At 41.3% G+C, this 21071-nt stretch overlaps 1 protein-coding gene across 1 annotated transcript in view; it reads left to right on the top strand.

Moving 5' to 3' along the window:
* VPS13D (vacuolar protein sorting 13 homolog D) overlaps positions 1-21071 on the top strand; it is a 301395-nt gene that overhangs the window by 17476 nt on the left and 262848 nt on the right. Inside the window, exons 6-16 of the mRNA XM_017504510.2 lie at positions 1521-1637; positions 4977-5081; positions 6963-7133; positions 7924-8024; positions 8857-9025; positions 11538-11639; positions 11792-11993; positions 12747-12926; positions 17684-17814; positions 18628-18703; positions 19485-19657. Of these exons, the coding sequence (XP_017359999.2) occupies positions 1521-1637; positions 4977-5081; positions 6963-7133; positions 7924-8024; positions 8857-9025; positions 11538-11639; positions 11792-11993; positions 12747-12926; positions 17684-17814; positions 18628-18703; positions 19485-19657 (1527 nt within the window). The remainder of the gene's footprint in view (positions 1-1520; positions 1638-4976; positions 5082-6962; positions 7134-7923; positions 8025-8856; positions 9026-11537; positions 11640-11791; positions 11994-12746; positions 12927-17683; positions 17815-18627; positions 18704-19484; positions 19658-21071) is intronic.

Below are 21071 nucleotides of genomic sequence, written 5' to 3' on the forward strand. Positions count from 1 at the left end.
AAAAAACAAAAAAAACACACAAAACCAAAAAGCAAACATTTATTATTGATTATGTACTAGTAGGTGTGAAATGATCTTGCTGTGGTTTTGATTTGCATTTTCTTAATAGCTAATGATACTGAATATTTTTCCATATATTTTCTGGCCACTTATGTATCTTCTTTTTTTTGGGAGAAATATCTATTTTAATCCTTTGCCACCAATTTTTTTTTTTTTTGATACCAAGTCTTGCTCTGTCACCCAGGCTGGAGTGCAGTGTTGCTATCTCAGCTTCTGCCTCCTGGGTTCAAGCGATTCTCCTGCCTCAGCCTCCCGAGGAGCTAGGATTACAGGCGTGTGCCATCATGCCTGGCTAATTTTTGTATTTTTAGTAGAGACGCAGCTTCACCATGTTGGCCAGTCTGGTCTCAAACCCCTGACCTCAGGTGATATACCTTCCTCAGCCACCAAAAGTGCTGGTATTATAGGCGTGATCCACCATGCCCGGCCATGCCGTCCTTTGCCTATTTTAAAAATCAGTTTAGCTTTTTATTGTTGATTTATAAGAGCTCTCTATATATTCCGAATACGAGATCCTTATCAGATTTGCAAATACTTTCTTGCATTCTCTGGATTATCTTTTTACTTTCTGTTATTATTATTATTGAGACATAATCTCACCCTGTTGCCTAGGCTGGAGTTCAGTGGCGCCATTATAGCTTACTGCAGCCTCCTCCTCTTGGGCTCACACAGTCCTCCTGCCTCCGCCTCCTGAGTAGCTGAAACTCTAGGCTTGTGACACCATACCTAATTTTTAAAAGTTTTTAGTAGAAGCGAAGTCTTGCTATGTTTCCCGGACTGGTCTCCAACTCTTGGGTTCAAGTAATACTCCTGCCTCAGCTTCCCGAGTAGCTAGGATTACAGGCATGAACCACTGTGCCCAGCCCATTATTATTCTTATTTTTCTTTTTTTCTTAACTACTCTGCACTTATTGGTAAGATATTTCATTATTATTTTTTAATTCATTGAAGCAGAGTGCCTTTTCTGTAGCCCACTTTCAGGGAGGTGCTAGGAGGAATAAATACATGCATACGTACATACATGCAAAGCTTGTGTGCCTTGCGGGTTTTCTTGGTCCAGATGTGAGGACATAGAGGCAAGATGAAGAGATCAACAGAGCAGGAGGAACAATTGCCTGTGTACAGTGGCATTACTTTCTTTAATTGCTTTTTTAAGGTATCTTCTGAAATGATTTAATGAAAGTATTGCAGCTCTTTTGAAAAACTCATCACAAAGTAATGTTATTCATGTGCAGTTTGTGATTGTACCTTTCTTAGGAACTTACTGAATGCTGGATATGTGTGTGATGTGTTTGTATAATGTGCCTGCTGTGATTTTCTTTAGTGGCGCAAGGGCTCAAGGGCGGTTTGACCCCTACCTATAGTATTTTACCCTACAGCAGTTATCAAAATGCTTTTTCTTTTCTTTGCAACACTGTTCTGCAGTTACATCAGCTGCTTTTTCTTTTTTCTCTTTGCAGTTAAAAATTCAAGATGTCCATTTACGCTTTGAAGATGGTATCACCAATCCATCCCATCCTTTTGCGTTTGGCATCTGCATTAAGAATGTGTCCATGCAAAATGCTGTGAATGAGCCTGTGAGTATGAAATGTGATTACAGAGCAGGAAGAAATCCATGCTCTAGGAATTTGGAGCTCTGCCTTTTGCCATTTTGTGTTATGTAAATGAATTGCATTCTTTTCTATTGCCTTCTGTGGTAGGCATGGGTGTCTCTTTTGTGTTTGCAACAAATCAAATTTGTGAAATAGGGAAACAGTTAATTTATCTGACCTTTGGTAATATCACTTTCATTTTATACACGAAGAAAGTGAGGGCAGAGAGGATTTTATCCTTGATTTTCTTCTCATGTTATGTACACTCCCTGGGTAAACGCACTCTGTTTCATAGTAATAGCTACCACCTGGGAACATTTGATGATGGCTTCCACATCTTGAACTTCATTCTCTACCCATTGACCTTCATATTTGTGGTTTTCTTAAAACTACTACTTGTCTCAAAACACACACTGTTTCTTCACACTCTACACAAAACATTTTTGACACCAGATGTGTGAGGGTTTTCTCGCACACACCGAGCAATTCTCCATCACATATCAACTCAGTGTCTTGTAGTTTAACTCAATTCTGACACTAATGGGTTACTACAGACCCTGCCAGGTAAGATCTTGTCCCATAGGACTGCCCCCGACTTCAGATGTCAGTTGCAAGGCCAAGGTTGTGACCTGTGCTTCTGACTAGAAGTTGCAGTTCCCACAGTCCCCCTCCTCAGGTTTGGTAATTTGTTAGGATGGCTCACAGAACTCAGGGAAACACTTCACTTACATTTGCTGCTTTATGATAAAGGATGTTGTGAAGGATACAGGTGAATATCTAGATGAAGAGGGGCACGCCCCCTCCAGTGTTCAGCACCCTGGAAGCTCAGCAGATCTCATGGTTCAAAGTTTTTATGCAGCTTAATCTCCAGCCCCACCACCTAGAGGTCAGCGAGTGGCACTGAAAGGCCCAAACCTGTAATTACTTGATCTTTCTGTGACCAGCCCCATTCTGAGGCTGTCTAGGGACCCAATCGAAAGTCACTTGATTAACATATACTGAGGTGTGATCATGAGGCTTTTTATGAACAACAGTGACACTCCTGTCAGGAACTTCGTTTTAGGAACTCTGTGTCAGGGACCAGGGACAAAGTCCAAATATATTTCATGTTATACCACAGCTTGTCCTAACTAGAATGATCTCATGTATTCCATCTACCCATTTAGCCCCCAAAGTATTTGTATTTTTCCTTATTCTCTGACATGTTATTGAATGTAAAAACCAATGATAACTAGCAGTTTTGAACCCTTTTATGTGCCAGGCACTGTTCTTAGCACTTTATATGATTTAACTCCTTTAATTCTCCTTGATTTTCCCCACTGCTGTTATCCTAATAACCCTACTGAGGACACTACGGCACAAGAGGGGAAGTAAAAAGTTGAACCCAGGTAGACCAGCTCTAAATTAGGGCTTGGCAAACTACAGCCTGTGGCCAAATCTGGCTTCCCACCTGTTTTTGTAAGTAAAGGTTTATTCGATCCCAGCCATGCTAATTAGTGTTGTCCAAGATGGAGTACTATAGTTGCAGCGAAGACTGCGTGGCCTGCAGAGCTTAAGCTGTTGACCCTCTGGCTCTTTACGGAAGAGTGTGCCATCCCTGCTCCTCAGCGTGTGCTCCTACCTGCCACACTGATCTCTAGAAGCTATGTGCTCATCCCTTTACTTCTTATGCTTCAGTTTCCATATCCAGTTCTTCACAAAGGTAGCTCTTCTGTCCATCCTCATATAACTGTCACCCTGCAGGATGCTGTCAGGTTTTACCTGGGCTAATGAATATCCTGTTCTGTGATCTCCAGGGTCTTTCTATTTGTCCTGTACCAATGCTTCCCAGTCTTTTCATTGTCAGGACACACACAGTAAAAAGATAGTATTTGTACCGTACACTGGGGCAAATAGCTGTGACTGCTTAGGGCTGGAATTGGCTATATACTTGCTCATACTTGAGACACTCATAACTCATTTTTTCTGGCACTCTGAAGGGAAAGCCCTACTTTACACTGTCACCAGACCTCTTTTTCTGAAACACATCCCTGATCGTGGTATCTGCCTGCATCAAAACGTTCAGCAGCTCCCCATCACTTAAAGCCTGAAATTCAAACACCTTAGCATGGCATACACTTCCTTTCCTAATGAATTTGATAACTAGGGCAGCCCTAGCACATTGCCATAAACCAGATGGCTTAAAACAACATACATTTATTCTCTGGATGAGAGGTCAGAAGTCAAGGGATTGTGGCAGCATCAGTTCCTCCTGGAGGCTCTGAGGGAGAAACTGTTCCAGGCATCTCTGCTTGTCTAGTGGCTGCTGGCAGCCATTGAGGTTCCTCCACTGGCAGGTGCTTCACGTAGCCTCTGCCTCTGTCTTCGCGTGGCCCTCTCCTCGTGTCTTTTTCCTTCTTGTAAGGACAATACTCATTGGATTAGGGCCTCCACTAATGTAATTTGAATACATCTGCAAAGACAACAAAAAATTATACAAATAAAAAAATTTTCAGGGCCAAGTGCGGTGGCTCACGCCTGTAATCCCAGCACTTTGGAAGGCTGAGGTGGGTGGATCACCTGAGGTCAGTTTGAGACCAGCCTGATCAACATGGAGAAACCCCTTCTCTACTAAAAATACAAAAATTAGCCAGGTGTGGTGTCGCATGCCTGTAATCCCAGCTACTCGGGAGGCTGAGGCAGGAGAATCGCTTGAACCCGGGTGGCGGTGGTTGCGGTAAGCTGACGTACCATTACACACCACCCTCGGCAACAAGAGTGAGACTCCGTCTCAAAAAAGAAAATTCAGTATAACAGCGATTTACATAGCTTTACATTGTATTAGGTATTTTAAGTAATCTAAAGATGATTTAAAGTATACAGGGAGGATATATGGTAAGTTATATGCAAATACTATGCCATTTTATGTAAGAGACTTGAGCATTTGCAGATTTTTGTATTTTTGGAGTTCCTGGAACCAACCCCCTGTGGATACCAAGGGAGTACTGTATGGTTGACCCAGCCGTTTCCTCCTCCCCCACCATTTGCCTGAAACTTACACATCTTTTGACACTCATCTGCCCAGTGATGTTTTCTTGTTTGCTTATAGCATTGTATAGATTCTTCTTCTGCTTCCCTCTGTGTCATTAAAATTATGTATTTGCATGTTTGTATCCCCAGTTAGCTAGATTTTGTAAGAGCAGAACCATGTTTTAATTGAGTTGTATATTCCCAGCACCTCACAAAGTACCTGACACATGATTCTTTATAAATGGTTTGTTGAATGAATGACATTCACGAATAAAGGCAATCATCCTATTTTCTTCTTTGTCTTTCTTACTTCAGGTACAGAAACTAATGCGGAAAAAGCAGTTAGACGTAGCTGAGTTTAGCATCTATTGGGATGTCGATTGCACTTTACTGGGAGATTTGCCTCAGGTGGAGTTACAGGTATGATTCTGGCAGGGGGCCTGTTGCAAGACACCATGGAAGGAAAGTGGTATAGGGTCACTGCCATAGAGGCTTTTGGCTCCTGCATCTCTGATTCCCATTCCCACCCACTCTTCCTCTAAAGGCATTCACGTTCAAGGGTGTTTGCTTGAGGCACTTGTGTATGTGACTTTGAACAATATGGAGTGCTTTCTGTATGTGTTAAATTAATACTAGACTATAGGTTTCTTTGGTTTATGTTTCTCAGTTAAGGCTATGTTTTTAAGATGTTGCTGTTTGTACTTTCAATTCATTGCTCTGACTACTGCATCATATTCCACTCTTTGCATGTGTATGTAAGATAGTTATTCATCTAGATTTTTTTCCCCATCATTTATTTATTTATTTTTATAGAGATGGAGTCTCACTATGTTGCCCAGGCTGGTCTCAAACTCTTGTGCTCAAGCACTCCTCCCTCTTTGGCCTCCCAAAGTGCTGAGATTATAGGCATGAGCCCCCACACCTGGCCTAGGCATCCGCATTTTAAATGAGCAAAGTACCAGGACTGATTCTTAAAGAGGAGCTTTCTTATTGCATTTATGTTTAAACTTCACCTTTGGTGGCAAAACCTTAAGCGATATTTAAAAAGTCATAAATCATTAGATATAAAGTATTATTGTTTGTGAAGGATTAAAAAGAAAATCTCAGTTTAATTATTATTATTATTTTTTTGAGATGGAGTCTCACCCTGTCACCCAGGCTGAAGTGCAGTGGTGCGATCTTGGCTCACTGCAGTGTCTCTGCCTCCTGGATGCAAGTGATAGCTGGGGTTATAGGTGCTTGCCACCGTGCCCGCTAATGTTTGTATTTTTAGTAGAGATAGGGTTTCACCATGTTGACCAGGCTGGTCTCAAACGTCTGACCTCAGGTAATCCACCTGCCTCGGCCTGCCAAAGTGCTGGGATTACAGGTGTGAGCTATTGCACCTGGCCGGTTTTTGTTTTTATTCAGTTACATAAACACTGTATTCATCCAGTAAAACAATATGCAGTTATAAATAATAAAGGTACAGACTTTTATGATGAATATGTAATAGTCTCTAAGGTATAGTATAAAGTGAAACTAAGGTAAAAACAGCACATACAGCATTTGTGTAAGAAAATAGAAAATTAGGGCCGGGCACGGTAGCTCACGCCTGTAATCCTAGCACTTTGGGAGGCCGAGGTGGGTGGATCACCTGAGGTCAGGAGTTCAAGACCAGCCTGGCCATCACGGTGAAACCCCATCTTAAAAAAAAAAAAATAGAAAATAGAAAATTATAGATTTATCTGCATATGTACATAATGGCGTGGGCGGGAGACATAAGAAGCTGGTGTCTTTGGTTGCCTCTGAGGAGGTAAGTGGGTGGCTGGGGGAGGAGACCAGGAAGGAGATATTTCACCTTTTTTTGCCTTAAAAATTTTAACATGTGAATGTATTACCTATTAAGAAATATAAACAAAAAATTAAAAATTTTATAGAGCTTTATAACCCAGTTTAATACTGTTTTTGGATTCTGATATAATACACTGTTGATTAGATAACAAATCAACATGTAACTTGATCCTAACAACATTTGCCAGACACCGTGACTCATGCCTGTAATCTCAGCACTTTAGGACGCTGAGGCGGGAGTATCACTTGAGCCTAGGAGTTCAAGACCAGACAGGGCAATCTAGTGAGATCCTGTCTCCATATGAAAAGAATAAAACTGAATGAAATCAAAACAGACGAAAGTATTTGCTGCCGTGACAGAGCCTATGGCTGAGCCCCACTGTTTGTCATGTAATCCCAACATTATAAAAGAGTGATTACCAGAAGGAAAGCCATTCTGAGCAGAGCAGGTGTTCTTGTGACACACAGGAGGCCATGGCCAAAAGCATGGAGAGTCGCAGCCATCACTACGTCCTGGAGCCCGTGTTTGCATCTGCTCTTTTGAAGAGAAACTGCTCCAAGAAGCCCCTGCGGTCTCGGCACAGTCCCCGTATCGATTGTGATATTCAGCTGGAGACCATTCCCTTGAAACTCTCTCAGGTATGCCCTTTCTTCTCAGTGGCTTCTACTCACTGTCAGACTGGTGACTGTGGTGAAAGTCTTGATATTAATGTATCGTCAGCAGAAAAGAAAGTTCAGGTGAGACCATTTCCCTCCAGACTAAGTTGTGTTAGGTATAAAACTCACTATCTGTTACATAGTTAAATTGGGTTAATCTCAGGCTAGTTTTTTTTTTTTTTAGTTGGAGGTATGGATTGGAAATCAGGCTAGTTTTGTTTTGATGCTTAAGAGCTGAACAAAGAATGTAAGAGATATGGTAATGTATAGGCTTAACTGTCAGTGTTCAGAGAAACATGCCACTTGATGCTGATATTTTGGTTTTTCAGTTTGCACTGGCTTTCAGTTCAGTGGATCAACTAATGTGAATTGTTCTTGTTAGATATAGATCTTAACTTAGTAAAAGAAACAGACACGGCCGGGCGCGGTGGCTCACACCTGTAATCCCAGCACTTTGATAGGCCGAGGCAGGCGGATCATGAGGTCAGGAGTTCGAGACGAGCCTGACCAACATGGTGAAACCCCGTCTCTACTAAAAATACAAAAATTAGCTGGGCATGGTGGTGCACGCCTATAGTCCCAGCTACTCAGTAGGCTGAGGCAGGAGAATTGCTTGAACCCAGGAGGCGGAAGTTGCAGTGAGCCGAGATTGTGCTGTTGCACTCCAGCCTGGGCAACGAGAGCGAAATTCCATCTCAAAAAAAGAAAAAAAGAAAGAAAAGAAAAGAAACAAACCTATTCTGACCTCGTATCTCTTAACCTCTAATAAAAGCTGCAATACCGACAAATCATGGAATTCCTCAAGGAGCTGGAGCGAAAGGAGAGGCAGGTGAAGTTCCGAAGGTGGAAACCCAAAGTGGCGATATCTAAGAAGTAAGAACTTCTCAGTGTGGTCATGAAATACATTTTAGAGTGTGTTCTTATTTTGCACATAGATCAGAAATATGCCTCACTTTCCTTTACCCATGTTTGGAGATAAAAGTACAATTGATTTTTCTGATCCTTGGAATGTCATTCCTGTTGTTTATCATCACTGATATTCTTTCTGTATATTATTTGGTGGTATCAGTTCACTCCTTGAGTGTGGTGAAATTCAGAAGATCCTCTCAGTCTCGTTTAGCAAGGAGACTGATGTTGCTCTGATGGGATGTGGTGTGTAGTATATTCTTTGAACCACTTCCCTGTGTTTTTTCTCCCGGGTTGTTTGGTCAACATTTACATAGTACTGTTTGCAGCCTCCATAGCAAAACTGAATCCTATTTTCATGTTGTAGGGATAAACTTGACCAGCCTGATATAATAAAACTTTTTAAAGATCCTATGTATTTCCATGCCTTTAGTTAGAAGTATTCAATTAAAAGTCTTTAGTAGTCAAATCCTTGATAATTATCTTAAGATGGTATTTACTTTACAGTCAGCATTTGACATTCTGTCAGTGGACAGGACAGATATTGTAATTCAAACTGATTGAGAACTACATTATTGATATATAAATTGGGGATCTATTATTTGATGTTCTTTGGCAGATTTACCTTCTCCACCTACTGGGTTTAGTTTAATATTAAGGTGAGCTTATGATATAAACTGATGACTGACAAGAGAAAATATGTCTCAGGAGAGAAGTGGTGTTATGGATTGTCCTGGACTGGTAGCCTTTTCATTGCTTTTGTTATAAGATGTGATAACATTGTTATGGACTATTTCAGCTGCCGGGAATGGTGGTATTTTGCTTTGAATGCTAACTTGTATGAGATTAGAGAGCAGAGAAAACGTTGCACTTGGGATTTTATGTTGCACCGCGCTCGTGATGCTGTATCTTACACTGACAAATATTTCAACAAGTTAAAAGGAGGCCTGCTGTCCACAGATGACAAGGTAAGTGGACTGTGGTCTTGTGATTCTTGTCTTATTCAGAAGATAAGAATGTTCTCTCAAAGACTAAAGAAAATGGAATCTGTGAAGATATAAAATAGAGTTGGTCTTGCTGGAGTGAGAACTAAGCCAGAAGCATCCTCCACCTCTATTGCCCGAGGAGAGCCAGACCAGGGGACGGGAAGAAGAAAAGATCACCGTGATCCTGCTATGCCTTTGTGCCCACACCCCTGCCCCCAGCTCGAGAGACTGTCTCATGCAGTTACCTGCCCCTCTTCAAAGCCTGATCTCAGTCCTAATTCCTTTACTTCAAAGACTGTAATCTCTGTGAACTTTGGCCTACGTTTTCTGTAATCCCAGTCAACTTGATTGACCTTGGATATTTTGGTCGTAGAGGCTAGGCAGAAAAGGGTGAAGTACGTGCTGAAGGCAAGCTCATGTTTTAGTTAGTAGGGCTAAAGGCCCTTAGAATGCCCCCTCCCGGAGTCCCGGCATGGGACCCCACCCCTTCTCTATGTGCTCTCTCTCAGGGAAAGGTATTGGGGATTGCTTTGCTTCTTGTTTTGTTTCAAGTTTGTGAGCATCAGATTTTGCAGTAGCAACTTAGACTGTTTCTAAGATTTTGGCTCAGGTACTGCCCCTTGACAAACCATTTGTTTAGTAGACTCTTCCAAACACAAAGGAATATTACTTTTCCCTTCAGCACCCGCCGTGTGGTCACTGATGGCAATGTTGAATCCCTAGTTATTCGTACCTCTCCTGCCGGCTCTCTGAGGCCGTGACCCACTCACTTTGCTAATGATTTTATCATCACTCTTACTGTTATGGTTACTGACACAAGAACCTTATAAGGATAAAATAAACTATACATTTTGGATGATTTTCTTTTCTTTTCTTTTTTTTTTTTGAGACAAGGTCTGGCTGTATTGCCCAGGCAATATTGTTCAGTTGCATGAACTTGCTCACTGCAACCTCCACCCTCCCCTACCTCCCGGGCTCAGTCTATTCTCCTGCCACAGCCTTCCAAGTAGCTGGGACTACAGGCCCGCATCACCACAACTAGACATTTTAGTATTTTTGGGGGAGGTGGAGTTTGAGCTCAAGAGATCTGCCTGCCGCAGCCTCCATCACTCCCGGCCTACATTTTTTTTTTTTTTTTTTTTTTTTTTAGACAGGATCTCCCTCTATGGTCCAGGCTGGAGTGCAGTGTTGTAATCTTGGCTCAGTGCAATCTCTAACTCCTTGGCTCAAGTGATCCTCCCACCTCAGCCTCCTGAGTAGCTGTGTGTCACCATGCCCGGCTAATTTTTGTGTCTCTTATAGAGTCAGGGTTTTGCTGTATTGCCCAGGCTGATCTGGAACTCCTAGGCTCAAGCGATTTGCCTGTTTGGCCTCCCAAAGTGCTGGGATTAAAGACCTGAGCTTCTGGGCCTAGCCCTTGGATGATTTTCTTAAAGGCACAGGCAAAGACATAGAGGGAGAGAAAAATCTCATTTACAGCTGAGGTGAGCAAGTAAACATGTAAAATCTCCTTTTTTAAATTAGTGTTACGGTGTAAGAAGCAGTTCAGGACAGCTAATTCTGCTTTTTAAAAATGTTGCTGGCTATCATGGTTCTTTCCTAACTAGGTGAAACAAGTGAAAAATGACTGTGTTCTTGCTAATTTCCTACATGAAGTGTAAAAGAGCTGGGGCCTGCACACTTTCTGTGGAAACGTGGTCCTAGGTTTCAGGAAGAGCAATAGCTAGGCTGCCTACCTGTCATCTGAGCTAATACATGTGGAAGCCCTTCGTAAACAGGGTCAGTGCCGTGCAAAGTATGGGTGCTGCAACAGTCCATACGCTTTAGTGACTCTTAAAACTGAGTCATGCTGTTCTTTGCTCCCTCTCCATTTACCATCCGTCTCAAATTTCATTCAAGTTGTTAGTGATGTTTTTTTTTTTTCCCCTTCTTTCATAGAGCTCAATTTCTGGAGAATTGTTAGTGAAGTTGTTGAGACTAAAAAACATCTATTGGATTATATGGAAAAGCGACTTAAGCTAGAAACAGCAATCAGGGAATTATTTATCTTGTTTCTTGGCCTTCAGTGGAAATGCAGGGGACTTTGAGCCGGCCGCGGTGGCTCACGCCCGTAAACCCAGCACTTTGGGAGGCCTAGGCGGGAGGATTGCCTGAGCTCAGGAATTCAAGACCAGCCTGGGCAACATGGTGAAACCCTGTCTATACTAAAATACAAAACAAATTGGCTGGGCATAGTGGCGTACACCTGTAGTCCCACCTACTCAGGAGGCTGAGGCAGGAGAATTGCTCGAATCCCAGGAGGTGGAGGTTACAGTGTGCTAAGATCGTGCCACTGCACTGCACTCCAACCTGGGTGACAAAGCGAGACTCTGTCTCCAAAAAAAAAAGAGACGCAGGGGACCATGTGCTACACTTTCAGTGGCTAGTGAGGGTGTCCAGTGTCTCTGGATCTACAACGTCTTGTTTTTGTTTGCTTCTGTTTTCATCCAAACAGGAGGAAATGTGTCGGATTGAAGAGGAACAGAGCTTTGAGGAATTGAAGATTTTGCGTGAACTGGTTCATGATCGATTTCATAAACAAGAAGAACTAGCAGAGGTAAGAAATCCTCTACAAGAGGACTTGTTCAGACCCAGCACAGCCTGAGTGCTGCAGCTTTGATGTGCTCATGCTCCTGTGGGGAACCAGCGGTGTATCACAGCTTGCTTTTATCTTTGAGTATCATCTTTGCACCTTTGTGTTTGACACAGAGTCTGCGGGAGCCTCAGCTTGATTCTCCAGGAGCCTCTCCGGGAGACCCAGAACCTGGTGGAGGCAGTGGGATGCTGCATTATCTTCAGTCCTGGTTTCCTGGATGGGGTGGCTGGTACGGGCAGCAAACCCCAGAAGGGAAGGTGGTGGAGGGACTGTCAGCAGAGCAACAGGAGCAGTGGATTCCCGAGGAGATCCTGGGTATGGTGGGAGCTGGCCTTCACTTGCTACATATAAATTGGTCTGTTATTTGTGCAACAGCTTGTGGTACTTCTCAAGTTTAAAGTAGATAATTGGAAAACAGTTTGTTTGATGTTCATAGAGGCTGAGATAAGAAATATTTTGGGAGATACTCCATTTGTAACTCTGATACTAAATGTACATATTAATGTAGTTTCAGATAGAGCTGAAAGGCAGAGATTGTAAAAGGACTAAATTTGAACAGGTTCAAAAATGTTAAACTCAGAAGTTTGAATACCAGTCCTGAGCTGCTCTTAAACCTGCAGTGCAGTGCCTAATATCTAGCCATAGGCACAAATGGCTAATAGAATTGAATTAAAATTAAATAAAAGTAAAAATTCGCTTTTTTAATTGCACTAGCCACATTAGCCACATGTACTCCCTAGTGCTTAGTAGCCACTTGTGGATAGTGGCCACAGTACTAGACATCGTAGATGTGAACCGTTTCACCACACTGGGCAGCGCTGTTTATACCATCCTTCATCATGAACCTTATCCTCCTGGTTTGAAAATAAGTTGATAAGATCCCTTATAAAACAAATAGGGTCGTTTTACCTTAGGAAATTATAAAATAGTCACCCATGACTTTGGAGTTCTTCCTTAACAAAGGGAAACTAGTTAAATCACATTATTGTAACTGTGATCATTCTGCTTGCTGGTGCTTTTTTATTCTTCCATGTTTTTAATTACAGTCTTTACTCCCTTACCATTTAGGAACTGAGGAATTTTTTGACCCCACTGCTGATGCCTCGTGTATGAACACATATACAAAGCGAGATCATGTCTTTGCCAAACTGAATTTGCAGTTGCAGCGGGGTACAGTGACTCTGTTACACAAGGAGCAGGGAACTCCTCAGATGAATGAAAGCGCTTTCATGCAGCTCGAGTTTTCAGGTATACCTCTCCCAAAAAACTACCTGCTGCTGTTTGTCTCTCTGTGGTCCCATGTCCAGTCGGTTCTCATTATTTGCTGTAGTGACAGTCTAGAAAGTCAGTGCGAAAACTCTATCAGCTAATGTGGAACCATTGCTTTTCGGGGAAGTACTGGGTTAGGTTGATGTGACCCTCTGGCCGTAACATTCATCAACTGATCAATACATCACCTTATTTTTTTAAATGTGTTTCTGTATTTAAAGACATCTTATTTAATATAGATGTACACACAGTCCTCGACTTAGGATAGTTTGTCTTAGGATTTTTCGACTTTACAAATGGCACGAAAGTTCTACACATTCAGTAGAAGCCATAGTTTGGATTTTGAATTTTGGTCTTTTCCTAGGCTAGAGATAGGTAGTATGATATTCTCTCAAGATGCTGGGCTGCAACAGTGAGCCACAGCTCCCAGTCAGCCATGTGAGCATGAAGTAAGCAGCTGATAGTATACAGGGACTATCATGCCAGATGATTTTGCTTACCTGTAGGCTAATGTAAGCATTCTGAGCACTTTTAAGGTGGGCTAGGCCAAGCTGTGATGTCCAGTAGGTTAGGTGTATGAAATGCATTTTTGACTTAGGATATTTTCTTTTTTTCTTCGTTTTTGAGACAAAGTCTTGTTTTGTCACCTAGGCTGGAGTGCAGTGGCGTGAGCTGTGCAGTGGCAAGATCTCAGCTCACTGCAACCTCTTTCTCTTGGGTTCAAGTGATTCTCCTGCCTCAGCCTCCTGAGTAGCTGGGACTACAGATGCCCACCACCACGCCTGGCTAATTTTTGTGTTTTTAGTAGAAACAGTGTTTCACCATGTTGACCAGGCTGGTCTTGAACTCCTGACCTCAAGCAGTCTGCCTGCCTCGGCTTCCCAAATTGCTGGGATTACAGGCATGAGCCACTGCGCCCAGCTGACTTATATTTTCAGCTTATGGTGGGTTTATCATAACTCCACCCTAAGTTGAGGAGCAATATATTATTGATTTATTAACATTGAACTCATGGCCTGCAGCACTATGACTCAGGCCTGAAGGAAGTTTCTCTAATACCCACTTCTTTTTAGTAATGCACATCACAGTCTTCTCACACTCAGGACTACTAGATAGCACTTTGCACTAGGGGATTGTTTTAAACAGTGAAACTATAAACAAAAAGCACAGAAGCATGAAAAACATGGCTCTAGATAGAAGACCATAGGAAGGATGCTCACAGTGTGAGAGTTGAAACGAGGAGGCAGAGCGTTGCCTTGTTTGAACTCAGGTGGGAATGTACACCTCAGGTGGCTTGAATTTTTTTCTGCTCTGTGAGTGTCTGAATGACTGACAGAGTATCATAAGGATTAATTTTGGAGCTGCAAATTTTAGCGAGTAAGCAAATGTGCAAATATGGAATCTGAGAATAATGAAGATTCACTGGACAGTATCTGCCTTCTTTTTGTGACTTTGAATTAAAGGTGTGTAAATAAATATGCAGAGGTTGGTTTGGACATCTCACAAATATTATTTCAGGCCATGAAACAGCAACTTATTTGAGATTCCTCAGTAGTTGAAGAAGGACAAATTATTTTTTTAAAAAGCCAGTTTGACTTCATAATATAGAAAACTGAGCTATCATAAACTTAGTATTAACTACAGATTGCTTGAACTGAATTGAAAAGGCTCTATTTAATATTCATTCTACTGGGAAACTTCTAATAATAATAGTCTTTTTATGTTTAGATAGATACAGGCACACTTCATTTTATTGTACTTTGCTTTATTGCACTTTATAGATACTGCATTTTTTACAAATTGAAGATTTAAAAATGAGCAAGTCTATAGATGTCATTTTTCCAAAAGCATGTGTTCACTTTATGTCTCTGTGTTCTATTTTGGTAATTTTCCCGATATTTCAGACCTTTCTATTATTATCTGTTATGGTGATCTATAATCACTGGTTTTTAATGTTATTATTGTATTTGTTTTGGAGCGCCATGAACCATGCTCATAGAAGATGGCTAACTTAGTAAATACTGTTTATGTTCAACTGCTCCACTGACTGGCCATTTCCTTGTCTCTTTTCCTCTCCTTGGGCCTCCCTATTACCTGAGAAACAACAATATTGAAATTCGACTGCCAACTCTACATTGGCCTCTAAATGTTCAGACAAAAGGAAGAGTCACACATCTCTCACTTTAAATCAAAAGCTAAACGTGATTAAGCTTAGTGAGGAAGACATGTCAAAAGCTGAGATAGGCCAAAAGCTAGGCCACTTGCACCAAACAGCCAGCTTGTGAATGCACAGGAAAAGTTCTTGAAGGAAATTATTAATAAAAGTGCTACTCCAGCAAACACACAAATGATCAGAAAGTGAAACAGCCTTACTGCTGTGATGGAGAAAGTTTGAATGGTCTGGATAGAAGATCAAAGCAGCCACAGCCTTCCCTTAAGCCAAAGCCTAATGCACAGCAAGGCCTTACCTCTCTTCAGTTCTGGAAAGGCTGAGAGAGGTGAGGAAACTGCAGAAGGAAAGTTTGAAACTAGCAGAGATTGGTTCATGAGTTTAAAGGAAAGAACCCATCTCGAACATAAAAGTGCAAGATGAAGCAGCAAGTGCTGTTGGGGAAGCTGCAGCAAGTTATCTAGAAGATCCAGCTACGATCCTTGCTATACCAAATGACAGATTTTCACTGTAGATGAAAAAGCCTTCTATTGGAAGAAGATGCCATCTAGGACTTTTCATAGCTAGAGAAGAGAAGTCAATGCCTGGCTTCAAAGCTTCAGAGGGCATACTGACTCTCTTGTTAGGAGCCAGTGCTGCTGGTGACTTTAAGTTGCTGATTTACCTTTCTTGAAAATCCCATTTACCTTTCTTGAAAAGCCCTTAAGAATTGTGCTCAATCTCTTCTGCTTATTTTCTATCAGTGGAGCAGCAAAGCTTGGATGATGACAGCACATCTGTTTACAGCATGGTTTACTGGATATTTAAAGGCCACTATTGAGACCTGCTCAGAAAAAAAGATTCCTTTCAAAATATTACTGTTCATGGATAATGCATCCAGTTACCCAAGAGCTCTGCTGGAGAAGTGTAAATAAATTAGTGTTGTTTTCATGCCTGCTAACACAACATCCATTCTGCAGCCCATGGATCCAGGAGTAATTTCAACTTTCAAGTTTGTTTGTTTCTTTAATTTAATGAATTATTTAAATAGAGATGAGATCTCACTTTGTTGGCCAGTGTGGTCTCAAAGTCCTGGCCTCAAATGATCCTCCCACTTTAGCCTCCCAAAGTGCTGGGATTGCAGGTGTGAGTCACCACTCCTGGCCTCAACTTTTATTATTTAAGAAATATATTTTGTAGGCTGTAGCTGCCATAAATAGTGATTCCTCTGATGGACCTGGGTATAAGTATATAGAAAAGCTTCTGGAAAGGATTCACCATTCTAGATGCCATGAAGAACATTTGTAATTCATGGAAGGAGGTCAAAATATCAACATTAACAGGAGTTTCGAAGAAATAAACCCTCTTGGATGACTTTGAGGGGTTCAAGACTTAAGTGGAGGAAGTAATGCAAATGTGGGGTAAATGGCAGAGAACTAGAATTAGAAGTGGAACCTGAAGATGTGACTAAATTGCTGTAATCTCATGATCAAACATGAATGGATGAAGAGTCATTTCTTATGGATGAGCAAAGAAGGTGGTTTCTTGAGATGGAATCTACTTTTGGTGAAGATACTGTGAATATTGTTGAAATAACAACCAAGGGCTGGGTGTGGGGCTCATGCCTGTAATCCCAGCACTTTGGGAGGCAAAGGCAGGAGGATCATTTCAGGCCAGGAGTTCACGACCAGCCTGGACAACATAGCAAGACCCTGTCTCTACCGAAAATAAAAAAATATTAGTTGGTTGTGGTGGCATGCACCATCACTCAGAAGTCCTGGCTCCTTCTGAGGTAGGAGGCTACCTCAGATCCCTTGAGCCCAGGACTTTGAAGTTACAGTGAGCTATAATTGCACAACTGCACTCCAGCCTGGGTGACAAAGTGAGACTCTGTCTCAAAATAAGAAAATAAAAAAAGGAAACAACAACAAAGTTTTTAGGATACTAAATAAACTTAGCTAGTAATGGCAGGGTTTGAGAGGATTGACTAATTTTGAAAGAGGTTCTACTGTGGTTAAATGCATGCTTTATCAAACAGCATCATCTGCTACAGGGAAATCTGTGAAAGAATAGTCAGTTGATGCAGCAAACTTTGTTGTCTTATTTTAAGAAATCACCGCAGTCACCTCAACACTTCAGCAGCCACATGCTGATCAGTCAGCAGCCATCACCATGTAGGCAAGACCTTCCATCAGCAAAAAGATTACAACTCGCTGAAGGTTCACAGGATTGTTAGCACTTTCTAGCAATAAAATGTTTTAAAATTAAGGTATCTACATTGTAGTTTTAGGCATAATGCTATTGCACACTCAGTGGACTACTGTATAGTGTAAACATAACTTTTCTGTGCACTGGGAAACCAAAGAATTTGTGCGACTCGCTTTATTGTGATCCTTGCTTTATTGCAGTGGTCTGGAGCCAAACCTACAATATTTCCAAGATGTGCCTGTAGATAGATAGGGTTTGTTTGTTTAATTGCAAGGAAAAATAGTTCATCTCTAATAATCCTCTGTAAAATAGAAATACTTTTAAAAACACATTAGACTCTCATAAGCATTGAATCAGCCGTTTTATTTGCCTTTGACAGATGTAAAACTTCTAGCAGAGTCTCTTCCTCGAAGAAATTCCTCTTTGCTTTCAGTCCGGTTGGGTGGACTGTTTCTTCGAGACCTGGCTACAGAAGGAACTATGTTTCCTCTTCTAGTCTTCCCTAATCCAGTATGTACAACAGTGGGGGTAATTAATGTATCTAAGGTGCTTGTAAATTGTTGTCTATTTTAGGAGGCAAATGATACCTGATTCATTCTGACACTTGATCATCTTGAGACTGATGGGCTGGGATTAGATAAGTTTTTTGTATTTGTTAAAGGGAAAATGTTGGTGAGATTTATGGCTATGCCTTCTTGCACTCCTGCATTATAGCCACCTTAGTATATTTTGCTATGATTTGGAAGAAAATGCTATAAAACCACTATTTTCAATGTCAATGTTTGGGTTTCTTCTGTATCTGACAGTCATTTTCATGCCTTCTGACATGAAATATCATCTTGCCAGGGTTCCAAAACAGCCACATCTCAAGTTTTCTATGTATATGTAATTTAAAACATATAATATACATTATTAACGATAAGGTCTTTGATCTTAAGTTGGCAACATACTGTCCAAATGGTTGAATAGTTGACCTCTTATTCTGCCCGTAGTTTTGTTTTGTTTAGGGGAAGGTTGTGGAGAGAGTGGGAAGGCAGACTTAAAGTTTGAAAAGTTAGACATGTTTAATTTTTATTTAGCAACTGTTCATTAAATGTGCTGAGTACAAAGTAGCATATTGTCAGTACAAAGGAAAAGATGTGGTCTCACTAGATTGGGAAAAGGGCAGAAAGTAAACAATTCTGCAAGTAGTCAATCTGCTGTGAAGTGAGTTTTGATTTTATTATGCTAAGGGGCTGTGATGCCTACGGGTAGGATGGGTGTGTTTAGTGAATTGTCCACTCTCACCCTGACTTTATGCATTTTTGTGTGTTTATTTAATAGCAAAAAGAAGTTGGCAGAGTCTCACAATCTTTTGGTCTACAGACTACATCTGCAGACAGAAGTGATCATTACCCAGGTACTTTGACCTATGCTGTTTTTTGCTTTTAATTTAAAAATTTTTTGAAATAATTTTTTTTTTTTGAGATGGGGTCTTATTCTGTTGCCTAGGCTGGAGTGCAGTGGTGTGATCTCGGCTCATTGCAACCTCCGTCTCCTGGGTTCCAGTGATTCTCATGCCTTAGCTGGATTACAGGCATGTGCCACCATGTCTGGATAATTTTAGTACATTTAGTAAAGATGGGATTTTGCCATGTTGTCCAGGCTGGTCTTGAACTCCTGAGTTCAAGCTCACCACCCTCCTGGGTCTCCCAAAGTGCTGGGATTACAGGTGTGGGCCACCATGCCTGACCTTTTCTTTAAAATTTAATTTAAAAATTCTTTTTTGGTGACCTTTCAGCAAAAACAAGATCAATAGTCTTTAATCAGTAGTAAAAGAGGGATGTTTTCTGTTTTGTGCACAGTGGTTTGCTGTGTGGACCCGGATTTGACTTGGAGACAGCCTGGTCCTCTCTCAGTGGAGCTGCAAACCTGGGGCTAACTGGGCAACTTTGCAGGGCCTTCCGATCCTTGGTTTCCATGATGTGGGAGCTAATACAACAGACCATTCTACATGATTCCAGTGGAAAATTAAACTCAATCCTTATTGGGCTTTCTATTTTAAAGATAGGCATAAATGTGAACTAATTGGAAAATAATTTAGAAAATGTCTTTTTTTCCAGAATTCCTCACGGGTCTATTAAGAATAAAGTTATTGCTTTTGCTATGTTCCATGCTCTTATTCCTATTCTTTCCTTTAGCTGCAGACCCAGATGACCCAGTTTTTGAGATGCTGTACGAGAGAAATCCAGCGCACAGCTACTTTGAGAGGCGGCTTGATGTCAGCACAAGGCCCTTGAACATCATATACAATCCCCAGGCCATTAAAAAAGTAGCGGACTTTTTCTACAAGGGAAAGGTTCATACCTCAGGTTAACTTTTTTGTTTGTTTGATCTTATGTTCTTTTTTTAAAACATCTTTACTGTTAGTTCTGGTGTTCTGGACAAGGGTTATTATACATTCAAATGATCTGATAGTGACAGAAAAGGCCAGCAGAGTAGGTCGATAGGGTTGCCCTGTCCTGTTACTAAATTAGGGTAGGGGTTTGTGGACAGTCTTTTCCAAGAGAAATCTATATCCTTAAATATATTCCCTTTGTTTGCCTCCATTTAACATGCATTTTTTCATGCTTTTCATTCCTTTTTTCCCCCCCATTTTTATTTCATATTATCATTCTGAATAATGGCACCAAAGAATAGCAGCTGTACTTTTTGAAAGCCACTACCTTTCAATTGGCACCTATCTTAAAATATTACCAGCTGGGCGAGGTGGCTCACGCCTGTAATCCCAACACTTTGGGAGGCCAAGATGGTGGATCACATGAGGTCAGGAGTTTGAGACCAGCCTAACCAACATGGAGAAACCCCGTCTCTACTAAAAATACAAAATTAGCTGGGCGTGGTGGCACATGCCTGTAATCCCAGCTACTCAGGAGGCTGAGGCAGGAGAATTGCTTGAGCCACGGAGGTGGAGGTTACGGTGAGCTGAGATTGCGCCATTGCACTCCAGCCTGGGCAACAAGAAGCGAAACTGTCTCAAAAGAAAAAAAAAATTACCAAGAGTAACTGAAAGGCAATAAAATAGTATTACTTGGTAATAGAATTACCAAGAGTCATTGAAAGGCATACAATTCTATTGTATGGGGGAATTCAGATCTCTTTTAGGCTTCTCAATTACAAAACATTCTTATAAAAATAGATGAAGGTACTACAGGCATAAAATAGTTTCATGATTTGATTTAACTACAGCTGTACTTTCAGCCAGCATTGTAACTGGAAATCTGTATCTTGGAACTGAAAAGCGATATCTCCATACCCCCTCATTTCACTGGGACAGTGGTTTCCTTGGCTACCAGGATATTTTAGACCAGTGAACTGAGGAGGAATGTTCAAGAATTTCCTTCTAGGTGACAGGATTAGTGGTCTCTTTGACTTCTTTGGTGCAGCATTAAATACTGCACAGTTATGCCTCCCTTTGTTCCCCCAAAATATTTGAAACAGTAGGTGCAGAAAAAGTATTTTTTATGGATAGGGAGATTTATAAAACAATAGTATTCTCCTAAATATCCCTTCCCCCTTTATTACAATGAAGCCATTTTAGTTTTTGGACTAGTTTTTTAGTGTCTTTGTGTAAACAGTCACCGTAAATGCCGTGACTTCATTGCTCTGTTAATGACGGAATATAGAAAGTGGCCAGGCACAGTGGCTCACACCTGTAATCCTAGAGCTTTGAGAGGCTGAGGTAGGGGAATTGCTTGAGCCCAGGAGTTTGAGACCAGCCTGGGCAA

The sequence above is a fragment of the Cebus imitator genome, unplaced genomic scaffold, assembly GCF_001604975.1.
Source record: "Cebus imitator isolate Cc_AM_T3 unplaced genomic scaffold, Cebus_imitator-1.0 Scaffold15, whole genome shotgun sequence".
In the NCBI taxonomy this organism is placed as follows: Eukaryota; Metazoa; Chordata; class Mammalia; order Primates; family Cebidae; genus Cebus; species Cebus imitator.